The sequence below is a fragment of the Cynoglossus semilaevis genome, chromosome 12, assembly GCF_000523025.1.
Source record: "Cynoglossus semilaevis isolate Cse_v1.0 chromosome 12, Cse_v1.0, whole genome shotgun sequence".
Lineage (NCBI taxonomy): Eukaryota > Metazoa > Chordata > Actinopteri > Pleuronectiformes > Cynoglossidae > Cynoglossus > Cynoglossus semilaevis.
The window spans coordinates 17,337,681-17,362,137 of NC_024318.1; the positions used below are offsets into that span (position 1 = coordinate 17,337,681).

Sequence of the window (24,457 nt, forward strand, 5' to 3'; positions counted from 1 at the left end):
GAGAGAGAGAGAGAAAAGAGAGAGAGAGCGAGAGAGAGAAATACTGTAGGTGGGAAGGAAACAAGATGAAGAAATCCACGTCAATCAAAATTTATGGAAGGAGTGAGGGGAGCCAGCCACTGTCGGCATTGCCACAATGAGCCATTTGTCTTGACAGGAATTTTTTTTTCTCCTCCCTAAGATTACCATGTTATTCTGTGATTGTTCGTGGCGCGACCATGCGACGTCCTGGTCGGTTACCCCCCCCCCCACCCCAAAATTCTCAAGTGTTAAGACGATTGCACCCCGGAGGCCATCGTCGAATCTCGTAATCTTAACCTTAACATTTCATCCGGATAAAACCAGCTAAATAAAACTTGTCATTAGCCGGACCTGGACTGCAATACTTTCACTCACTCATGCATAGCCCCGGAATGGCCCCTACCTCTCTCCACCGCTCGCCTTCCATTCCATTAACAACCCACACACCCACCCTACCGGCAAACTCTTAACTATTCTCATTGTTACTGCAACAATATCTCTGAACACAGCAGTGGCCAGTAATCCAATAAGACCATTGATTAGCCCACAATGATTCAATTCAAACCTGTGGCCGCAGTGCAGGGAACATTCTCTGGCTCTTCTTGTCACCTTAGCTGGCCAGAAGCCCTCTTCAACCCGCCCCCCCCCCCTCCTTGAGTGCTATTCATGCCTTTATGGGAAACAGACAGCAAAAGAAGTGAAAGATGGCAATTATCTAATTGGACTATTAACAAACAATTCTGTGAGTGTGGCTGCCCGGCAGTTTTCTTGGGGTGGGTTTAAGGGCTGCGTGTTGGACTAACTTTATTCACAGAGTGTTTGGGGTGGGGGGTGGGGGGGGCTGCTGCTCAGAGTGGGGCAGGGTCTATTGTTTGACAAAAGTAAAGAAGGAGGCTAAATAGAGGGGGACTAAAAAGGGGGACCTGAGCTTCTCAAACTGCGACTGCGAGAACGCCTGGGAAAGAGACTGGTGGATTGGGCATCCTGTGCTCTCAATAGGCACAAAGGGAGAAACGATGTAATGATTTGAACCGTTACGTTCTCCCCCCCCCAAAAAAATATCTTACACTCTTTGCCAGCTGCACATCAGCAAGGAAAACCTCTGCAAACCGATACAGACGGTACATATTTACTCTGTTTCACTAGATTTTGTTAAAAAAAAAATTGTAAAAATGGCCCATATTTACATTATCCTTCTGATTCTACACCTGAGTGTTTTAGACCTCGGTGATTTGGTTTGTTTATTTGGAATAACTCACTGGATCCCCCCTGCTCTACCGCGGTCATCCTTGTTTTGGGTGATGCTGTGAACGCTGGAAGATACAGCCAGGCTAAATGGTCATCCGGATGACAAGTATGACACGAAAGCATTTGAAAAGCAATTTGGCTAGTCGCACAAAGTGTTGAACAAAACACGCGTACACGTACACCAGCACAGGGAAGAGCCCCGTGGTAGGCCAATCACCACGGGCCAGTCTAACACCACCATTACGGTCAAGGCTATTACGGTCATCAGTCTAACGCGACGAGGCTACAGGACATTCTTTGAAACACTGAACAATAAATCATGCCGTTATGTGACCGTTCTCCAGTCGCGTTCAGTATTACAAACCGGAAATTAGAGCCGCGCGGCGACAGGTTTAATACCATTTTTATAAATAAATACGTCCAGGAAGTAATCTGTGAACCAAAATGCGACCCGATGAGCGGGTTGTATTCAGTGTTTCTAGCAGCCAAACGAATCGTTAGCTTTATGTGCCGAAATCTGCTCTAGTCACACACAGGATGTTTTATAAAAAAAATAATGGGTTAACATAGGGAAGAGATGACCATGTGTATCCAACAATACCGTAATGCCCTCAGTAAGCGATCAGGGAGTTGATACTCTGTAGTCCAGGTATTAGGATGCAGGGCTACTTTGCATTTTGTGGCAATGCATTAAGGGCATTTTTTTTTTTTTTTTTTTTTTTTTTTGGGTGGGAGGGCTGCTGCTCAGAGTGGGGCAGGGTCTATTGTTTGACAAAAGTAAAGAAGGAGGCTAAATAGAGGGGGACTAAAAAGGGGGACCTGAGCTTCTCAAACTGCGACTGCGAGAACGCCTGGGAAAGAGACTGGTGGATTGGGCATCCTGTGCTCTCAATAGGCACAAAGGGAGAAACGATGTAATGATTTGAACCGTTACGTTCTCCCCCCCCCAAAAAAATATCTTACACTCTTTGCCAGCTGCACATCAGCAAGGAAAACCTCTGCAAACCGATACAGACGGTACATATTTACTCTGTTTCACTAGATTTTGTTAAAAAAAAAATTGTAAAAATGGCCCATATTTACATTATCCTTCTGATTCTACACCTGAGTGTTTTAGACCTCGGTGATTTGGTTTGTTTATTTGGAATAACTCACTGGATCCCCCCTGCTCTACCGCGGTCATCCTTGTTTTGGGTGATGCTGTGAACGCTGGAAGATACAGCCAGGCTAAATGGTCATCCGGATGACAAGTATGACACGAAAGCATTTGAAAAGCAATTTGGCTAGTCGCACAAAGTGTTGAACAAAACACGCGTACACGTACACCAGCACAGGGAAGAGCCCCGTGGTAGGCCAATCACCACGGGCCAGTCTAACACCACCATTACGGTCAAGGCTATTACGGTCATCAGTCTAACGCGACGAGGCTACAGGACATTCTTTGAAACACTGAACAATAAATCATGCCGTTATGTGACCGTTCTCCAGTCGCGTTCAGTATTACAAACCGGAAATTAGAGCCGCGCGGCGACAGGTTTAATACCATTTTTATAAATAAATACGTCCAGGAAGTAATCTGTGAACCAAAATGCGACCCGATGAGCGGGTTGTATTCAGTGTTTCTAGCAGCCAAACGAATCGTTAGCTTTATGTGCCGAAATCTGCTCTAGTCACACACAGGATGTTTTATAAAAAAAATAATGGGTTAACATAGGGAAGAGATGACCATGTGTATCCAACAATACCGTAATGCCCTCAGTAAGCGATCAGGGAGTTGATACTCTGTAGTCCAGGTATTAGGATGCAGGGCTACTTTGCATTTTGTGGCAATGCATTAAGGGCATTTTTTTTTTTTTTTTTTTTTTTTTTGTAGAGGTTCGCTGCTGTGGAGAGCCTTGATGTGTGATCGACAGCATGGTAACTCAAGTTGAATGGTTCCATTCAAAGCTCTGCTTTACGTTTACAAATGCAGTGATTATGTTCCACAGTAAGAGAGCAAGCTGTTCTTGAACCCTCTGAATAAAGAGCTCGTTTTCCATTTATGGGAGAAGGAAATGCTAGCAGCTGAGCTCAGGCACTGTTGATAGTTTACAGTGGGAGCACAGACCTTTATTTGCGCTTGTTTTGTCTGCGGCTTCAAAAATCCTTACGCTGGTTTTTAAAAAGATCGCTTGTTCGTAGCTACAGATGATGCTAAGAAGCCAGATCAAGCTGGAAATTAGACGTTAGCTGTTGCACTGACTGTGATTATCTTACCGAGCCTACAACTTACAAATCGGAACATAGTATTTATTTGTTTGAGCACTATAAACAGTTGGCATTTGCAATTCCTTTTTCCTTTTACCAGGTCACATTTATTTAACCCTTGCATTGTTTTTTCGCATTTGGTACACACCCGGCGTCCTCGCAACGGGTTTGCGTCTTGTCCCAGAGTCAGAGTATGAGGACAAGTTGCCACAAGGGGGTTAAATGGCTCAGTCATTTGACTATAACCTGAATAAAAAAAACAACTTTTAATTTACACTGGAGCAGTAAATTGGTAAATATTCCACGAAGAACTTTTGAATAAAATAGCCACAAAACAGCAAAAATATTGCAATCTTGAAATTTTATGATATTGAATATATTGTAATATTGAAAAAAAAAAAACAGAAACCAGCAGATATCTAATCTTTCTCAGGCGTCCACTGTAGAGGCTTATATGCAACACTGCCATCAAAAGCTATTCTTATCATAGAAAATGACATTTTAATAGCTGTCCACTGTAGTGACCGTCATGCATGAAAGGGTTAAAAGAGGTAACATACTGCATACTGCAACATTAGCGTGTGTGCAGATACTTATATCTTGACAATATTTCTTGACCAATAACGGAAGTTTTTTTTTTTCGACAGGTAAGCGTCTATGCTGTCACACTGGAGACAAGTTGGACTGCTTCCCTCTCATTTATTAGCATGTAAAATATCTTGACGCACACTGACATGGCTGTTGTCTCTTCGTCTACTGTAGTCAGCTCATAATGCAGTACTTCTCAAATAGTGGGATGGGCCCATCTGGGCGGGGGGGAGCGGGGGGCGCGACTTCCAATGGAATATGGCACACTGGACAGAAGTGTACCACTGCTGTAATGCTTGAATGATAACAAGCCTCCAGTCACTAGGTGGCAGCAACTCATACAGTGGTTTGGTATGTTATCAGGTTCTTGATAGTATTTCAATTCACAGGAGTAACATCCCTGCATGTAAGTAATGCAGTGATGCAAGTAAAGAACTTAATAGTTTGAGTTCATGGATCCATCGGATCCTAAAAAAAATAAAATAAATTAAAACAATGGAGTCCCTTATTCAAAATTTTGCAGTGTGAGCCTTCGGAACTGACAAAGGCTGCCACAGGAGGCACCGTTCAGCACACAGTTGCAACTCCGGTTGCTACATGGGAGGCGCCATGGTGTTTCCTCCAGGAGTCAAACCCAGGGCTCTCTGCTATTTGCTTGTAAAGTCGACCTGCTAACCGCTACCGCTACGCTATGAACCATTGGCAGAGTATTGAGCCAATGCTAACCCTGAAAATGGCGGCTGGAGTGTAGCGCACAGAGTTGGATAATAGTGTAGCAAGTAGGCTTATTGTCCGTGAAAGGTAAATACACAGAAGGGACAGGAAGTAAGCGGAAGAGCCCAGGAAGCCAAACAGGGCAGATTGTTGCGGAGAGCTCAGAGAAGAGTTGCGGTAAGCTCCGAAAAGTAATGAGGAATTACCAAGGGATTGTTAAAGAACGGAAAGGAAAGAAAGAAAATGGAAATGGAAGCCTGGCGGGAGGGTTGTTGGTGTGACTTGAGATTAGAGGTACAAAGTATAAAGGAGACTAGATAAGCTAAAGAAAAGAAGTAGTCTCAAGTACTGTGAGACGTTTGTCAATTTCGGTTGCCTGATAGAGTGTTGGCGGAGAAGTACAGAGTAAGTCAGTAGCACAGTACAACAAATAAAGTTAAAAAAAGCTGAGCCCCCCCTTTAGTTCATAAGGACTTTTTAGCCCCCGTGCCCCCCCACCACCCCCCAGCCAACTCAGCGCGCAATCGGCACGTTTCATTCATTCATTCCATCTGTGCCCCCCCCCTTGCAGTGGCACTGTGCCACCCCTAGGGGGGCCCGACCCCCACTTGAATTATTGGATATTATCAGGGTCAGATTTTCATTTATGTTAATTTAGATAATGATTTGTTTTGAAGCGGAATATATGTAATTGGTTCATAGACAAAACCAAAAATAATTATGATGAGTCAGCTCTAATAAATATCGAATTAGTCAACTACATAATAAACGAAGTAATCTCAGCCTTCGTATACTATATCTGGTCTTAGCCACCAAAAGGTTTCTTTTTGCATAACATTACAGTTTAGGGCAGGGGTTAGATGTCAAGTGAGCCGGACCAGTACAATCATAACATAATTACCGTACCTATAATAATCCCGTATTTTTCGGACTATTGAGCTATTGAGCGCACCCACTAAATTTAAGAAGAAAAAATAATTGTACATATGTAGGCCGCACTATCTACTATCTATAAGCCGCAGGTGTCCACGGTTGTAACACGGAATATAACATATTTACACAGAAAGATTTTTTTCCCCACTTTTAATTAAATAAATGCTTTTTTATGTACTTTCCACTTTTAATTAATGAAATTAATGCTTTTTTCCTGAACAGTGCCTGTAACACGGCTGGTTACACGTTAGCGCTTTCCTGCTTCGGCGCCACGGCCGTAGTTGGAATGCACAAGGGGAGACTTAATGATCTGCTCCAGGGCCGAAGCTAACATTAGCTCCGGGGCTAACTCCCTTAAATTTGTGCTTGTCCGCAGCAGAGGTAAACAGAAACAGGAAAGTTGGGGTAGTCTACCAATAGGTCTACCAGAAAAGTCATTGACGGCTAGCGATATGAACGTCGTTAGCTCGTAAATCACATAATTGTTTAAGCGGCAGGGCTTGAAGCAAGTGAAAAAACATAGCGGCTTATATAGGAATGAAATATCATTTTGCATAACATTTTCGGAACATGAAATGCACTTTTTGTATTTTCAAAATTCAGCAAGCGAGCTGCTTTTGGCCCACGGGCCGCATGTTTAACACCCCTGGTTTAGGGCAAAGACGATTACAAAGCGGTGGCTCGCAGGCCTTTTATGTTTCCAGAGAAACTTGACGTCATTTTGTCATTTCACAGGCAGTATTGTTGACAATACGACATTATAAGTGTGACATACCAAACGGCCCAAAACCCTCAGCAAAGCCCAAAGAGTAATTGTTTTTCTTTTTATTCTTTTCCTGTACATTCTTTCTGTGTGAGTAGTTTTAGATAACAGCATATTGTCCCACGGTCTCCACACCGCAGTCATTGTCACAGGTGTAATTCGAGCAGTTCCTTTCAATCTCTGCAACATCGTCGTCCCCCCATTGGCGGTTGCAGCGTGCATCAGGAGTGGAGCACGAAGGAGACAATGGACAGCGCCATAAAAGCTTTGAGAATAAAGCAGCTTTTTTTTTTTTTTCCCCTCCCTCTTTACACTCCTTCACCACTCAGACCACCATTTGCCAGGCCGCAGGCAGTTTTCTTCTCGAGGAAAATCTTTTGGTCGTGTTTACAAACAATATAATTCTCTGTTTAAGTCCATCCCACTCTCGTGATTGCTGTATCTAGAGTGTTCTTCGTTAATAGAGGGAGCACGCCCGCACAGCCGGATGAACAGTACAAAAACCAGCCTTTTTTTTTTTTTTTTTTTTTTTTGGGGTGGGTTTTGTCCCTCGTCCTCATCTGTTATTCTCTGAAATTTTATTTATTTATTTATTTTTTACCGCTCTGTCCCTGTAACAAGGTCGCTGCAGACAAGCACGAAACGGTTAGGTGGTGTGAGGGTATAAACTATGTGCTTATTCCTGCTCGTAACACTGTATGAAGACTGTTGGGAGAAAAATAATGAATTGATAATTAGGAAAAGCAAGGCTCAGAGCTTCTATTGTCAAGCATTTCTAAAAGAAAAAATCGTCTGTGTGTTTTTAAACTTTTGTCCAGATTTCTAATTAATTCTTTTAGAGAAAACCTGCAATTGAGTTTAAAGGCCATTGTTTTGTTTTCAGTAATATTGATTACATTTATAGTAGGCAATAATATCTCTAGGTTTAGTATCCAACTGTCCCATTATTATGCTTTTTTTTATTTTTTGTATTTTGTTTTTCAAAAGAATCCAGAAACTTTTAATGGGCAATTTAAAAAAAAAAAATTTATATCAATATTTTTAGCCTTAGTTATTAGACAAACTACAGACAGAAACCAAATGCAAAATGCAAATAGCGACGACAATAACAACCACAAATAATAAAAAACATCTAGTTGAAAGGAACACACAAATAGTCTTCAAATGAATCACAGGTTGTGTTTGGAAAAAAAAAAAAAATCAGGTTTTCGGAAGAACTTTAATTTGAAGTTCTAGAGCCTGAACAGTTCGCAAAAAGCTTTCATTTAAATACCGGTATTTTTTGTCTATCACTTTCATTTTCACTTCAAAAATATTTTTTTTGGGGGGGGCACATTAAATGGGTGAAGGGATTGCGTAATCTTTTTCTCCTTTTTTAGCTTAATTATGTGATATCAGTAAGAATCGTTATCGATTTTTTTTCCCGATACAGTATTATTACATAATTAGGCTAATATCGATAATATGGTTTGACTGATATTATCGGACATCCCTTATAACAACAACAACAACAACAACAATAATAATAATAATAATAATAATAATAATAATAATAATATTTTCTTAGTGTGCTCCCACAAAATAGAACTGGCTTTGCTAATAATGAAAAAAAAAATACTGCCAGAGACACATGCACAAGCACACACACACACACACAATTAAAAGAGATGATTGTGGGCACACAAACGCTTGAGAATATGACCGTGTTTTCACTTCCATACAATTGCTCACACTTATCGTCCGTCGTTTTGTCCCAGCAGACATTCAACGTGACATCAACATAATCAATGACGGCAACCAATTGTTGCGCAACCAAAACGGTGCCGCCCCATAAGCGGAAAGCTACGGTAAAAAAAAGTCGAGCCGAATCGACAAGGTAGGGGCAAAATTGAGCACTTAATACAAGCAGCCTCGGGACTTTTCAAATAGAACTCGATGTTAGGTTCAAAGGTCACACCCAGAGCGGCACTCTCAGAGTCTGCATAATGTGACCATTTTACCTAGACACAAGTGAAGATTCCACCATATTAAGAGACTTTCTCTTCACTTGGCTTATATAAATATATATATATATATATAAAACGTGTCCTAGGAGCTTTATTAACTTCTTTATTCTAAAATAATAAAAAAAATGAGTGCTTGCAGAGCTTATGAACCTTGTGTAAGAAGTCTAAGTGCCTCTTACTGCTGAACTCCTGACACATTATTATAAACAATATACTTCAAGGTGGAAACTGAAATCATTTTTGATGGTGGCATGTATTTTTTTTTTCCCTTCCAATATTGATGTTTTTTTTTTTTTTTTTTTTTAAATCTTAATGACTATTTCCCTGTCTCTAGGAAACGGCGTCTAAAAATAATTTGTCCACCCAGTTCTAATGCGGGAGAAAGGGCGATGTCCAGAGATGAGCGCTTTCCTGAAATTTGATTTTAGATTTTTCTGTATATTTAAAAAGGATTTTTTCCCCTCTAAATAAGTCATGTTTAAATAACAAAAGGAATTTAAGAAAGTAAATTATAGGATTACGCACCGAAATGAAAATCATACACATATATATAGAGTATTTTTTTTTTAAGGCACACTTACTTTGAAAACTCACAACTTGATAATGTCAAAACTCAAATTTCACAGGTAAAAAAAAAAAAAAAGAAGTTTTTTAAATTTTTTCATTTTCAACATCCTTTGAGGTTCCTCTTGCTAAACTGTTGTTGGCCAAGCATTTTGAGGTGTAGTACTCTGAAATTCAATTTAATTATATTTTGAGTGATGATAAGGTTTGGAGTAAAAAAGCAGTGGAATGAACTGCCTACAGATTACTGATAAAAAACACAGAGACAACGTGTGTGTCACTGTGTGTGTGTGTATACACACATGACCATAGTCTGAATGATAGGAAAAATAATGTAATCAGTCTACGGTAAAAGTGCACTGTGCTGATGCATCTGTAAAATACTCAGCCGAATTCCCAAAAATGAGAGGAGCGTGCCTTGAAATGGTTGCCACCTGGCGTTGAAGTTGCATACTACATCAAATTATACAACCAACCGTTTCGTGTCGACTTTGAAATAAATAAACAAAAACATATATTTAAGCCTCCCTTTTTCAAAAAAAAAAAAAAAAAAAAAAAAAAAAATGGAGAGCAATTTTTTTTTTAGTACAACTCAAAAAATACATTCTTACAACGGGTTAAAAAAAACCATTCCTAGAATTTTCCCCATTTCCCATTTTTTTTAAACAGTGCTTTCTGTTTTGACAAAGACAATTTTAAAATTTTTTTTTTCAAATGATGGTAGAGAAGGAAACTACATTTATATAATTACCGCAATTTCTGGACCATAAGCCGTTACTTTTTCACCCCTCTTTGAACCCTGTGACTTAAACAGTAATGCAGCTAATTTACAGATTTTTATGGGCTAACTAAGTTCGTACTGCTAGCGATCAGTGTATTTTCTGGTAGGCTACTGTGCGTTATAGTAGTAGCCTATGTCTGTTTGTGAATGGCTGACGTGCGTATTTGTCCGTGGGACGCGCGAGAAAGAGAGCGGTAGCGAAAGTTGAGAGAAGTTGAAGCCCTGTCGTGTTGAAGCGTGAGTTGGTTATAGAGGAGCTGTTAAAACTCTGTTTATGTTCTGTTGTGCTCGGTGTGGCTGATAATAAAATTTGAAGGGAGTTAGCCCCGGAGCTAATGTTAGCTTCAGCCCTGGAGCAGAACACTAAGTCTCCTCTCTGCATTCCAACTCCAGTCGGGGCACCGAAGCAGGAAAGAGCTAACGTGTAACCAGCCGTGTTACAGGCACTGTTCGGAAAAAAAAAAAAACATTTATTTAATTAAAAGTAAAAAACAAAAAAAAAAACTTTTCGTGTAAATATCCCATGTTACAACATGCACACCTGCGGCTTATAGAGAAGTGTGCCCTATATATGTACAATTTTTTTTTTCTTTTTAGATTTAGTAGATGTGATCACACGGACCAGATCTCACTCGTCTTTCTGACCAATGCATTATCAACCATAAACTGCAGCCATTACATTTGACTTCAGTGCCAGTTGAAACAGTGTGACAAATGACGCTCTGGTGCCCTCTTGTGGCACCACACGAGGTCAAATTACAGGATAACTCTACACCTCAGTTTTGTCTCATCTGTAGTACATAATAGGGCAAAAAAAGAGAAGTTTTTGTTATTATTCGTGTCAATAATATAGTGCTATATTATTAAAATTATAATCATTGAATTCTACATTTAGATTGCAAAATTCTGCACTGCGCTCAAAACTTCCTTTGTCATGTCTGCAAGAATCTTTTTCCAAAAGTGAGTCCAATTTAAATTTTTTACATGCAAATGTTAAATAAAGCCAACATAAAAAGACAAATAATTCAACAAAACTGTTATATCCAGTTTCACAGATGTGCATCTACTTTAAAACATTTAAAAAGCTAAACCAGAAGAATGCTTTTCCTTTTCCATGTCATTTAAGGATTTAGCAGCAGATGCAGATACAGACATTTGAAGGACTCGAACGCAACAAGTAAGCAATTCCTGTACACGTTGACACTCCACTTGACCTCATTACCTCATTCACAATACTGCCAATCAATCAATCAACAAAAAGACAAATACTATCGATGTATGATTTAATCGAATGTGACTTTCATGTGACAAGATTAGCTGACAGGCCTCAACAAGTGAATCAGGAATTCCAAACTGTTTCATTGAGAGACCGAGCCCACTCAGAGTGACACAAATGATTGTTAAACCCCTCAGGTCAGAGGTCAAGTCTAGACACCCAACGGCCGTCTTAATTTAGACCATGTCTAATGTAACCCTCTGTGACCTCCTGTGAGGTTCATGGCTGGTGAAACACTAACTGAGGCATGGGCAAACTAAGGCCCGGGGGCCGGATGCGGCCCGTTCATCTTTTTGATCCTGCTCTCCAAACTGCTTTTCCAAATTATATATTAATTTTACATTGTCATTATACTTCTGCCTTTTTCCCTGCAATACCCATGTTTCCCCAATAGATGGTGTAGAAAATGATTTTTGCATTTCAGCCTATATGCATGACTTTTACGTCATTCATATTAGTTCACATGAACGGTCCATCTATCTGCTCCTGACCCACCTCGCCCCCCGGTTAAATTTATGGACAATTGTGGCGCAGGAGAAAGTTGTGCCCACGCCTGCACTAACGTCATCAACCACTAACCAAGTGGTTTTTTCCCTGTAATAAAACAGGCTCCTGCATACAGTATTTCCAATATTGTAATCAGGTAGGGAGGCAGATGACCTCAAGGAAAATTAAGACGAGGCTTCACGAGGACTTGGGTCTGGAAGACCTTGAGGTTTGAGTCCATGCATGGCGCCGTCCCCCCGTGCGCTCAAAGATGCCCACTGTTCACTTTGGTGATGGGTTAAGAGCAGAGGTCACATTTCGTTGTGTGCAGCTGTGTGACATTTTTTTTTGCCAGTCTCTTGTTAAACATTTACATAATTAGACAAATGCTGTGTATGTTTACGTTCCAGTCTTGTATTCCATCCACGCCCCCCCCCATGTTGGGAACCTCTGGCCTGAGAGATCTGTGTAATCTCTCAGGCTTGCTGCAAAACGCAGGGGTATTTGTTGTCTTTACTTTTCTTCGAAGCGTTAACTCACGATATTTCACAGCATGTGACACCTGTTGCTACTTGTCAGTCCGGACCAGTGGTTCTCAATTATTTTCTCTCATGCCCCGCTTCGGGAGAAAAAAGTTTTCAAATGTTTTATATTCATATATATATATATAATATATCATTTTCTTTTTTCATGATAATAAGAATATAGGCGAATACAATCTAAATGCAAAAATCTTTTTCAAAAACAATCTTAAAGTAAAGATATAACCATTCATCGGCTTCGGACAGTGCACTTTTTTTTTACCACCTAGCTTGCGTGCGTCTGATTTCAAACACTTTAGTACTAGGGTTTGATTGAAAACACACCTCTTTTGTCAAAGCTATCTGCTCATAATTATATGCGTTAACGTCCCTTACTGTTTCAATGTTGTGTAAGGAATGGTAACATAGCGATTGCAGTAAAAAACTTTGTAATAATTTGGCGGCCAAATGGAAGTTAATTAAAGAACAGGCCAAGTTAACACAAACACAAGTTGACCGGCTTTGCCTTTAAAAGCTTTGCGCTCCGTAAAGATGCTTTGGTGTCCGAATGAATTATGTGATCAGAGTCCAGAGCAGAGTGACTGTGTGTTGTGTGTGTTTATTTTAAGCCGAATGTTAGCCAAAATATTTATTACGCTGATGATAAGCAGACATAAAGCAGTTCAAGTGGTACGTTTTAGCCAGCAGTCACTAGTGCTTCAGCTGTGCTGTGTGTTTGTCTCCGTTCTGCCAATTATGGTCATGTATTAAATTAAGACCAAGCTGGCTGAGTCCATTACGCCACAGGCTGAGACACACACAACTATCCAAGCAAACTCTTCTCTCAGAGACAGATGAAAATAAACTGTAATGTGACAATGAGTATTTGTTACATTGATACTTTGTTTTTTTTTTTAATTTTTTTTTTTACAAAGTCTGCAGTTTTTTAAGTTTTACGCCGAGTAACTACACCTATGTTTATTGCTTAAAAACAACATAAAACGCCGAGTAACTACACGTATGTTTATTGCTTAAAAACAACATAAAAAAGAAAATGACTCGGCATTTTTTTCCTCGGTCGACCCAAAGTATTGAGACACACTCAACGCAGGAAGTACAGTTTATATAAACAAGCGACAACAACAGGATAACTTTAAAAACGTAAACGTAACATAAAGTAAACCAGATCTTCCAGACTATTTTCTAGGATTCGTTTTTTATCATGGTTGTCATACTGTGTTGGTAATTATTTAAAAAAAAAAAATTCAGTTACGAGACATTTCAGGCAACCCCAAATAGGGTCAGGCCCCCATTTTATTATACAACCCTGGTTTTTATTATACATAAATGTCCTACATGACCATTCACATGACAAAATGTGATATATGTCACATTTCTTCCTCCTTTGACTGGGTTTGCAACTTATACTCAGGTGCGACTAATTATATAAAGTATATCATTTCATCCCCTCCTTGAACTGCAACCTTAACGTGGTGGAGGGGTTCGAGTAGCCGAATGAACCTAGGAGCTATGTTGTCGGGGGCTTAATGCCCCTGGTAGGGTCTCCCAAGGCAAAAAGGTCCTAGGCGACGGATCAGACAAATAGCGGTTCAAACCCCGAACCCACTAGAGGGCACTCTAGGCTTGTATACCAGTATCTGCTGCTCCTGTACAACTGATAATTTACATGTTCGTAATTTTCACACTGACAGCCACTAGAGGGCACTCTAGCTGGCTAGTGCAACTTATACTTTGCAGTGAGTTATATATGTTTATTCTTATCATTATGCATTTTTGGCTGGTGCAATTTATACTCCAGAGTCCGGAAAAGATGGTAAATAATTTGGTGCCTTGTGTTTTGCATGAACTGTAGTTTTTTTTTGTGTCTGTTCCACTGTGTATCCTGGTCTGCAGGAGATAACACGATTAGTTCATTTAATTTCCCTATCTGAGTTCATCTACATGTGCTGAGGAAATAATGACATTAAAGCAACGCCGTCACGACTGTCTGGCTTCATTTGGCGCAAACACATGTACTGTATCTGTTTCCCACCCTGCATCTATCATCTACACCTGTGGCCTATAATGGAAGGAAGAGTAAAGACCTATTCTCACAGATGTATTAAGGATTCTTTAAAAAACAAGAAGAAGGAGAAGCCTAAAATTTTTTGAAAATGCTCAAAACTCTCGTGTATCAAAAGCAAATAATGAGATCAGAGCCAACACACTGTTAGCACACCAATCAGGGCTCAGCATCCGATTTGCTGTGAACTCCCTTGGCCTTATATGGGCAAACTTTTTAAGTGCATATTTAAGCACAACAGACTTTGAAAAATTCACCGTCCAAATTCAAACAGTGAGGTATGTGTTTTTTATGCTTCTAGGTTTGAGTTATTTTAAATTAATTAAATTTAGCTAAAATGAACTAAATAGCAGCTGTACGCTAGCATAGCGTGCTAGGTTGACCAGCTGTCCTGGATTCTAGAATAGTCCGGGATTTTAGAGCTGCCTAAACTTTCATCAGATCATGGTACATCTCTCTCATAAGCTAGTTAGGCTACTCTCCTTCATGCCTATTCACTTCCATTCAGGCTAACGGTTAAATTGAAGGGATGGGAGGATCTCCATTGTCCCTCTTGCATGGGGCTACAGATGCTCCCGGTTGGTATTGATTCACATTCACTTATTAGAAATTTTACATTATCAAAAGTGTAAAAACGATGTACATATGCTGTGGGGGGAAAAAAAAAACTACTAGCAACCTGTACGCCCATGATCCATGAAAACATTTTCCGGTGTCTGAATGGGCGTGTATCTGAAATAATTTATTCATTAGTTAAAAAAAATTATTCACCCAGGTCAAACAACAATTTTCTGTTATTATGTCATACAAACAGAAATGCTGTTTAATAAAACTTTGTATGTCGTTAGCCCAGCTAACCTGACGTACTGTATGCCTTTTCCGTGAGACATTTCCGTGGGTGTCCTGCCGGGTTTAAGATCATTGTGATTCACACAGCAACCCGTGTAAACAGACCCCACAGCTGTGCAGAAAAGCTAAGGGCATAGCATCCCAAATATGATTCCCTGGCATGTTTAGTCTCATGATATTTACAGAAAGAGAGTGCAGTTGTTCTCTGACTTTGACCCACAGTCTGCTAGCATGAGCAGTTAGCTATATAAAGAATCCCCTGCACCACCTGTTGCTCCTGGTGCTTTGGGAAGCACCGACATTTGTTTTAGGCATTTAAAGGCAGATACAAACTTGAAAAAAAACCCAAAACAGCTTAACGTAAAAACAAAACCAAGAATCTCTTTAAAGCTTGTCAGATTTTGTCCATTACGTAATAAAAAAAACATTTTTTTTGTATTTGGTTACCTCAAGTTTAAAATGTTTTTGAGAAAATTAGTGACACTTAATGGTAAAAACTATCAAATCAAGGAATTCTCTTTTCGCCCGAGTTTACTACGGAAAACTACGCCGTCTCTACGCTCAAGAAATAATGTGATTTATTGAGGTTTTCCTTTGTTGTCCATATTGGATTTGATCAGTATCTGCCTACATTAATTTCAATGTAACTTTGGGGGTAAACACAGAGAGTGGGAACAAAGGAATAACAACAGAATACTTGTGTGTCCCATAGCGAAAATGTTTAGAATTGTAAAGATTTACAATTATTTCGTTGTTTTCTACACATTTTATTTGACATACAATCATTTTTGACACCTTTCTAACTTTTGTTTCCGTTTCGCTCCCACATACATCCTCGGCCACCCTTCCCAAAAATGATGAACCCATGGGGGAGGGGGCAGGGGTGGGGGCAATGTAACTCCTTCGGGGCTGTTTCTGGTCAGATCCCACAGTACACAGTCCTCCTCTGCATCAAAAGGAGCCAGATGAGGTGGCAATCTCTGGCAAGATTTTGCCTCTAGGGTAGTATTTCTAAGACCGATTTTGATTTATTCTTTGTATTTTAGTTTCCTTCCACAGCCTCTGCCCACATTCCCGAATAGATAAAACACGGATGTCGCTGTTGGTGTTGCTATAATTACCAGTACCACTGCTGTAATGCTTGAATGATAACAAGCCTCCAGTCACTAGGTGGCAGCAACTCATAAAGTGGTTTGTTGAGATAAACATCTAAATGTTATCAGGTTCTCAATAGTATTTCTATTCGTGGGGGTGTGAAAATATTTCTGTCCCCAAGGGGGGAGGGAGGGGGGCATGCCGAAAAATAATTAAGAACCACTGATATAATTGACGCTTTGGCCCACAGGCAATGTCTCTGTCATTGGTATGGAACCCCAGGGTTCACCTCCTGGGCAGGTTCAAATCCCCGTTAGGGCGGTTGGCACATTTCAGTGGACTCACCAGCCACAAGAAGGTTCACGAGGAACTGGTGTGGTGCAGTGTGATTTGGGTGGCGGTCACGGAGACTGCTGCCCCGTGTGGATGGATGCTATAATTGATCAAATATAGTACCGATGTTTGTCCAGCCAAAATACAAATGTGCTGGTCAGTTTAATACGAATGACTAGTGTGGCCCACCTATATCTCTCGCACAGGGAATGCTAAGTCTGGCATACTGAAACAAACATGCTAATAAATAGAAATAGAAATATCTATTTAAAACTTCAGGTAAAACACTGTGACAGTGTCTGATGCTGATCTATCTCACTGCAGATAGAATAGCTCTCACCAGTGGACTAGCTGGCTCTACGCACTCCTTTTAAGCAAATATTACGTACGTTACTGAAATCTAATCCGAACACTTTGACAGTTTGGTTTATTGACTGGGAGTTTGTCTGGAATATGCTCAAGATAAGATATAAATATGGATATGAAAATAGCTCATACTGGAATGTAGAGCAGGTTAGGAAGAAAAAAGTAAAGGGCATATACAGTATATTTACTTAAGTATACTTAAGTAAAGGGCCGAACTGCCCTTTACTTAAGTATACCGTATGTCACTTTATTAATGATACCATCACATACAAACGGGATCATTTGACAGTTCGTCTCTTCAGAAGTCGCCAATGGGAGTCCGGCGTCATTGTGACCTCCATTACACCAACTGTCGCAAACATCAGGGCCTTCAACCATGCTGCAATCCAAAAACACCAAGACTGCATCACCAGTTCTGGATAACTACTAATCTGTATTCTTAATTTGAATGGGATTTATATTTATATTCCCCTATTAGTACGGAGTATATTACATATAAAATGAATTTAAAAAGAATAAAAATGACTTATCTACCTACATTTCTATACTGTCTTTCATTTGCTCAAGTCAGTCTTTTCCAACCTTTTTGGAGCCATGGCAAAATCTTTCATAAGAAAGAAGCCCACAACGTACCACAAAACAAAAATCTTACAAACACATAAAATGAAAATGATATATAATAATATTCTTGATGATTAAATGAACTAAAATCAATTTATTATCATGAAGAAAGACCCTTAATAAGATCTTCTTTAACAGCACTGATTCTCTCTTTTTAGTTTTCAAAGCCATCCTTTGCAACCTATGGAAGGTGATTCAACTGTTCTGCCTGTCACGCGTTGACGAACAGAGAAAATTATTTTTTAAACAACGTAACGTTTTCAGACCGATTAAGTGAAACTGCCAGCAATTAAGACTAAATATTGGGATCTATTACAAATATTGTGACGGACAAAGTCCTAATTCTGAGCAATCAAAGGTTGAAGGCTTGAACCTTTGGCAGAATTGATGTTCAAGAGAGACACAGAAATCAATAAAAGTTCAAACTATTCTTTTGACTTATTAAGGTGTTAAATACTCGTCTTTAGCAGCAAGCCTTCTTTCCAAGACCTGAAGAAGAATCAGTAGGAACACAAACGTTAAAATATGTCTACAACAATCCATCTTGTCATCCAATCATCGTCATGATTGTTTCGGCTCATTTAGCAAAATTGCAATAAAGACAAGAAACCACAAAACTATCTTTTCTTCTTCTTCCAGCAGTTTAAATTGAAATGCCTGAATATTTTATTCCCAGACACCTTTTTTAATCAGGCTTGGGTAGGCTGTCAGCCCACCTCGCTGGGACCATAAATTTTATTAGATCCAATAAGGTGGAGATAAGTATCCAGCAGTAGATAGATCGTGAGCAATTAAAATAAAAAAAATAAAAAAGTGAAAAATAGATAGAATTAAAGTGTGCAGTTGTGAGCATATTCTGTAAAACACAATCATATTTTACCATAGAGCTACATGCATTCAATCTACAGTATATGTAATATTTTCGGTTTATGTGTTAACATGTATATTTTGCGTTGTCAATGGAGGTTAATCACTTTCGCCTGGTCATTTGAGTAGTAGCTCAAAAGCCAAAAAAGTGTGGACACCCCAGCTCTGACCCACACAATTTTTTAACTTTCGTTCTATTGTTCTAGCCCCAAAGAAAATGGATGGATAGATAGATGAACGCTTCCAAATTAAAATGACCTTAATGTGACAAAATCATAACCTCCTTAAAATATGTGTTGATTGAATTTCTATGCTAAAATATACCTGGCTGGACAGAATAAACTGATGGTTGAGATTTTTTTTTTAACACAATTCATGTAAAAAATGTAAAAATAACAAGGACATATGACAAAAAAATACAATTACGACCAACTTAAAAATGTGTTCTTGTGATGGAAGGACAGTAATTTATAAATGACTTAAAACAGGAAACATTCCAAAACAGTAACACAGTGAGCTATAAGTTTTAAGGCCATGTATAAGAAATGTAACTAACATTAGAAAGTTGGAAGACCGAGCTCTTGTACGTAGATATACAGAACATATACTTCTTTTCAGGTGATTCGTTATTGTTAGTTGGTCTTTTTTTTTAAGGTCTATTGTGTCACTTCCTGTCAGAAAGTTAACATGTCATTTAGCTTAGTTCACATGAACGCTCCATCTATCTGCTCCTGACACGTTCAGTTTTACGACAATTGTGGCTCACGAGTCAAAAAGTTCGAACGCCTGGTTTAAATGGCTGCGGTTGAATCAGAAAATAGACAAATTCCCAAACTAAAAAATTATTGAATTTATTATTATTATTACTATTATTATTGTCTAGGCATACAATTTTGACATTTTTAGAGCTGAAAGTAGCTGATATTGGTGATTTACCTTTTATTGTTTTCTGTATGCAAGATTAGTGGCTTTGATAGACGGATAGATGGATGGATAGATCCATACATAGTATACATGCATATATTGATCCCAGGCAGTAAAATTACAGTACATGCTCATTGACAGAACACACAAGTGTGTCAGGCTAAGAAGACAGAGAGCAGAACGACAGGCTGTTGAGTCAATAAAGGACATCCCCAGAGGCCTCATCCCAGAGCTTGTAGCCTGCCTATGGATGATGAGTTGCGTTTACTGCCTCAGTCACGCACGCACACACACACGCAGGGAGCACTTCCACTCAGGCTGACGCGCTGCAAGGACGGCTGTTGAAGATGAGGAGGATGTCGGTAGCAGTAAAGAAAGGAATAAACCCTAAAGCGGAGTCTAGGAAGTGCGCAGCGCGCTTTTGGCGGCTCTTCCCTCACCTTCTGTTGTGTCTGTCACTGGTTGCCTACGCTGCGCTCGGCGCGCTCCTGTTCCAGCGTATCGAGGGTGGGAGCGACTCCAGCACCGAGCAGGAGTACGATGAGTTCCTGGGTCAGATTGTCAGCACTGTGCAGAACCTCACCGGTAAATAACAACCCAAACTTAATCGCTTTATTGCATAGACCCAACTACGACGAGTAAAAAAAAAAAATACTTAAGTACTTATTTGGTAGTTCTTGTGCTTCAGGATAACAGTACGTGCTCTATATTCTCAGATAATTCCTCCATCTCCCATCAATACATCGTCAAGCAAGTAGCCCTAAAGATGCGACATGGCTTCAAGTCGATATGGCTCCAGAGACCTGACAGATGGGACTTCTTTGGCTCCATGTTCTTCTGCTGCACTGTGTTCACCACAGTCGGTAAGTCAGCGCGATAATCTCGCAGGATAAAACGAAACAACTTACGAAATGAAACGCTAAAGAGGTAAATTACAAACACATATACTTGATGACAATTGTCTAGCATTGCAGCATTCAAGTAAGTCATTTTTTTCAAGCTTCTTCAAGGACTCATTAGCATCATTCTTATACTACATGTAAGTAGAAATGTTTATTTAAATGTTTATATTTTATTTATATTTCCCAAAGTATTCAACCAAATGATGGTACATTTTGGCAAAACAACTCCGTCCATTTCAATTTTGTGGTTACCAGCTAATTATTATGAATACAATTGATTGAAGATCGGAGCATTAAGCAATGTTTACCAAATGTGTGTTGGGTCCAGCAAAATAGCGAGCGTCGCAAATGTTGTCAAATAAAGGAGACAGGGTCTCAAAGATGAAATCGTCTGTCTTAACAATGCTGAATCGATGTTATGAAGCAACTGCTGCACAAAAACTGTACAGAATAGCTCATTACAGAAGCGTTTTTTTTTTTATGCTCCTCATCTTGGAGTAAAGATAAACGTACTGTTTTATTAGAAATTAGTCAGAGAGCGGAAAAGTCCTGGGTTTGAGTCCTTTATGGACCACATATACAGCCTAATGCCTGTGAGTTGCAACCACATACTTTAATGGCACATCCTGTGGTAGACCGTGTGGGTTGCGAAGACTTACGCTTGTCACATACCATATATAGGACTTGACATTTTCATTTATCAGCCACCTCTGAGTAGGGATTAAGGCAAAATGCCAATTACAGTTATTTTAATTCATATTGAAATCATGATTATTCAAAAAGGGCCACACGGTGGGAAATGTTGGTAGAACACATGACATATATAAGTCACTGCAAAGTATAAGTCGCACTAACCAGCTAGAGTGCCCTCTAGTGCTGCCAGTATATGGCCCCATATACTGGCAGGATTTGTAGTATTAGTGGTGTATGCGCTATGTTATAGCACTTACATTTTGGGTTTGTTTTATTTCAAATTTAATTTCTCATGTGTTTATAATATGAAGCTTTGGTTGGTCCAGAGTCAGTGTTTACGCAAAACTACAGTTTCCTTCCATATGAAAAATTCTGGGGAGAAGGGGAAAACATGCACGATTGCTGTCAATTGTTCAATAAATATTAAGTTTGGTCCCACTTTTTAATTTTGTCCCGCTGTGAATTTGGGTTTGACACCGCTGCTCTACAGCAAGACGATAACTTTCTGTATGCAACCTACGATGCATACTGCACAACTCTGAAAAGATGGCCCTTCTAACTTCATTTGTTGCCCCCACCCCCTCATTCATAACTAGTGCTCTTGTTTGGACTTTGACGACAAACACTCACTGGTAATCAATATCTCTCAGACTTAAAGGAACTTTCTGCTTTTGTGGTCTGTGTTCCGTGTGGTTTAGTACTAATGACTGTGCTCAGCGCACTGTTGATGGAGTAGTCAAAATGCGTATCAATGTAGATACATTAAGATAAGATAAGAAAGCCTTTCTTGTCATACTTTCAGTACAACAAAATTGTAGCCGTTCCTAATACAGTGCAGGAAGCAGCATCAGTGCAAGAACATTAGTTACATTTATGCATTTAGCGGACACTTTCATCCAAAACGACTTACAGGAGGAGGATTAATAATCAAGCATGTGGTTCCTCTGGGAATCAAACCCAGAACTCTCTGCTCTCTGCTTCCGAGCATGCTGGCATGCTAAACACTACACAATGGTTACGGTGGCTAGGTCCAAATGCAGTCTGGTGTGAAGATGCTTGCAATTGGGTTACATTTATCAATGTTTTTTTTAACCCCATTTTGACATTACAAATTTCTGGCAACCCCAGGGATTTCTTTTTCTAGAATTAGTTTGTGATCATGTTTATCATACTGTGTTGCAAATACAGAGTTAATTTTACAAAAAAAAAAAAATAATTACTTGAAAAAAAATATTCTTATCAGTAATATCAATTACAAGACATTTCAGGCAACCCCAAACGGGGTCAGGAACCCATGGTTGAATATCTCTGGTTTATATTATATATACATGTCATACATGACCATTGACCATGACAAAATGGTTATAAATAAATAAATAATATAATAATAATTATTATCGTACTTCCCTTCTAGGGCAGTGGTGGCTTGGTGGGCAGTGGTGGTGAAAATTTACATGTTCATTATTTATACACTGACAGCCACTAGAGGGCACTCTATATAGGTGAAACTGTGAGTCCTTGCAGCCCATACAGGCTGCCACAGGAGGTGCCATTAAGTATGTGTTTGCAACACACATGCTGCCACATAGGGAGTGCTATTAGGGATACATGGTTCCTCAGGGGCTTGAACCCATGATCCTAGATTTTAAGGATGCATTGTCTTTTTTGACACCTTTCTGTCAGAACCTGTATATTATTCTGTTGGATTCAAGGCCTGTCTTACTGTAGCATCTTGCATGCACCAATTACCCTCATTTGCCCATTTGGGGCCTTGCTTTTGACTTAGTGAACAAGGGAGAAAGCTCAGACTTTCAGTGATCAAAGAAAGCTTTTGTTGTTTAGGGCGGGGTATAAATGAAAACGTGTCGATATCTGTACAAATACCGATACTTTTTTCTTATTTCGACCAATGTTGTATTACCAATTCTAACAAAAAGAAAATTACATTATACATTGCAGTACAAATCTTGTATGGACAAGGTTACCCTATCCCTAATCCTAAACCTAAACCCTAACCCTAACTCTATCCCCTAACCCTAACCTTAACCTAATACCTAACCTAACCCTAACCAAACCCTAACCCCAACTAACCCTTACCCTAACTAACCCTTACCCTAACCCTAACCTAACCCTCTAACCCTAACCTAACCCCTAACGGATCTCACCAGCAGCTACAAAAAGAAGGTCATCAGATGCCTCCAACAGCTGGAAAAGGATAAAGCCATCGACAGACGCCTGTACCACCGGCTATATCCAGGAGAAGCCATTCCCCGTATTTATGGTCTCCCCAAAATCCACAAGGAAGGAGCTCCACTCAGACCCGTCATCAGCAGTTTCAGTTCAGTCACTTACAACATCGCCAAACACCTGGCCTCCATCCTTTCACCATTGGTTGGGGACACACCTCCCCACATAGCCAACTCACAGGACTTCACCAACAAGATACGGGGGCTAAAACTTGACACAGATGAGACCATGGTCTCCTACGACGTCACATCACTTTTTACATGCATCCATCCATCACAGAGGCAGTAGCAAGAGTGAGGATGCACTTACCACAAGATCACAACTTGCCGGTAAGAACTAACCTGACCATTGACCACATTTGTGCTCTTTTAGATTTCTGCCTCCCCACCACTTACTTTCAGTTCAACGAGTCCTTCTACAGACAGAAGCATGGCTGCACTATGGGCTCTCCTGTGTCTCCCATATTGGCGAATCTCTACATGGAGGAAGTGAAGAGCTGAGCTTTACACTCCGACCCAGCCACATCACCCAGCCACTGGTTCCGATATGTGGACGATACGTCGGTCAAAATCAAGGTTCATGATCAAGGTTCCGTTTTGACAAACACCACACACTGGAGCACAAATTAGGAGTCATCGGAATCCTACAGTCACGGGCAGACACCATTCCCACCACCAAAAGAGGTAAGATGAGAGAACAGGGACATATTAGGACACCTCTTAAGACATGTGGCTATCCCAGATGGGCGTTTTTAAAAACTAACAAAAAGAGGCCCACAAAGAGGGAGGACAACAGGAGGGGGGAATGTCGTCATTCCATACATTTCAAGAGTTTCGGAAAAACTTAAGAGGATCTTTAACCACCACTAGATCCCCGTACACTTCAAACCTGGCAACATCCTAAGACAAAAAACGGGTTCATCCCAAAGACAAGACTCCAAGAAACAAGCTGGACAATGTGGTTTATGCCATTCAGTGCAGTGAAGAGTCTACAGACCTGTACATTGGGGAGACCAAACAACCGCTACACAGGCGCATGGCCCAACACAGGAGGGCCAACTCCTCAGGACAGAACTCAGCTGTTCACATACAACTCAAGGACAAATCACACTCCTTTGAGGACAACAATGTGCACATTTTGGCCAGGGAAGACAGATGGTTTGAGAGAGGGGTAAAAGAAGCCATTTTTGTCAACTTGGAAAAACCATCACTCAATAGAGGAGGTGGACTCTAGACTCATAGACACAACCTATCACCCACATACAAAGCACTTTTAGGAACTATACCCAAAAGTTTCACCTCAGTTTCACACAACAAAGAGGCAGGTGAC

General features: G+C 40.0%; 2 protein-coding genes across 3 annotated transcripts in view; one reads left to right on the forward strand and one right to left on the reverse strand.

The window, feature by feature from the left end:
* The window catches only part of vax1 (ventral anterior homeobox 1), a 46,420-nt gene that overhangs the window by 10,053 nt on the left and 11,910 nt on the right, over positions 1-24,457 (reverse strand). The gene's annotated exons all lie outside the window — the stretch shown is intronic.
* Positions 19,337-21,113, forward strand: LOC103387793 (potassium channel subfamily K member 18). Its single transcript, XM_025060883.1, has 2 exons — positions 19,337-19,871; positions 20,003-21,113. The coding sequence occupies exons 1-2, from the start codon at positions 19,634-19,636 to the stop codon at positions 20,164-20,166; spliced, it is 402 nt and encodes a 133-aa protein (XP_024916651.1). The 5' UTR covers positions 19,337-19,633; the 3' UTR covers positions 20,167-21,113.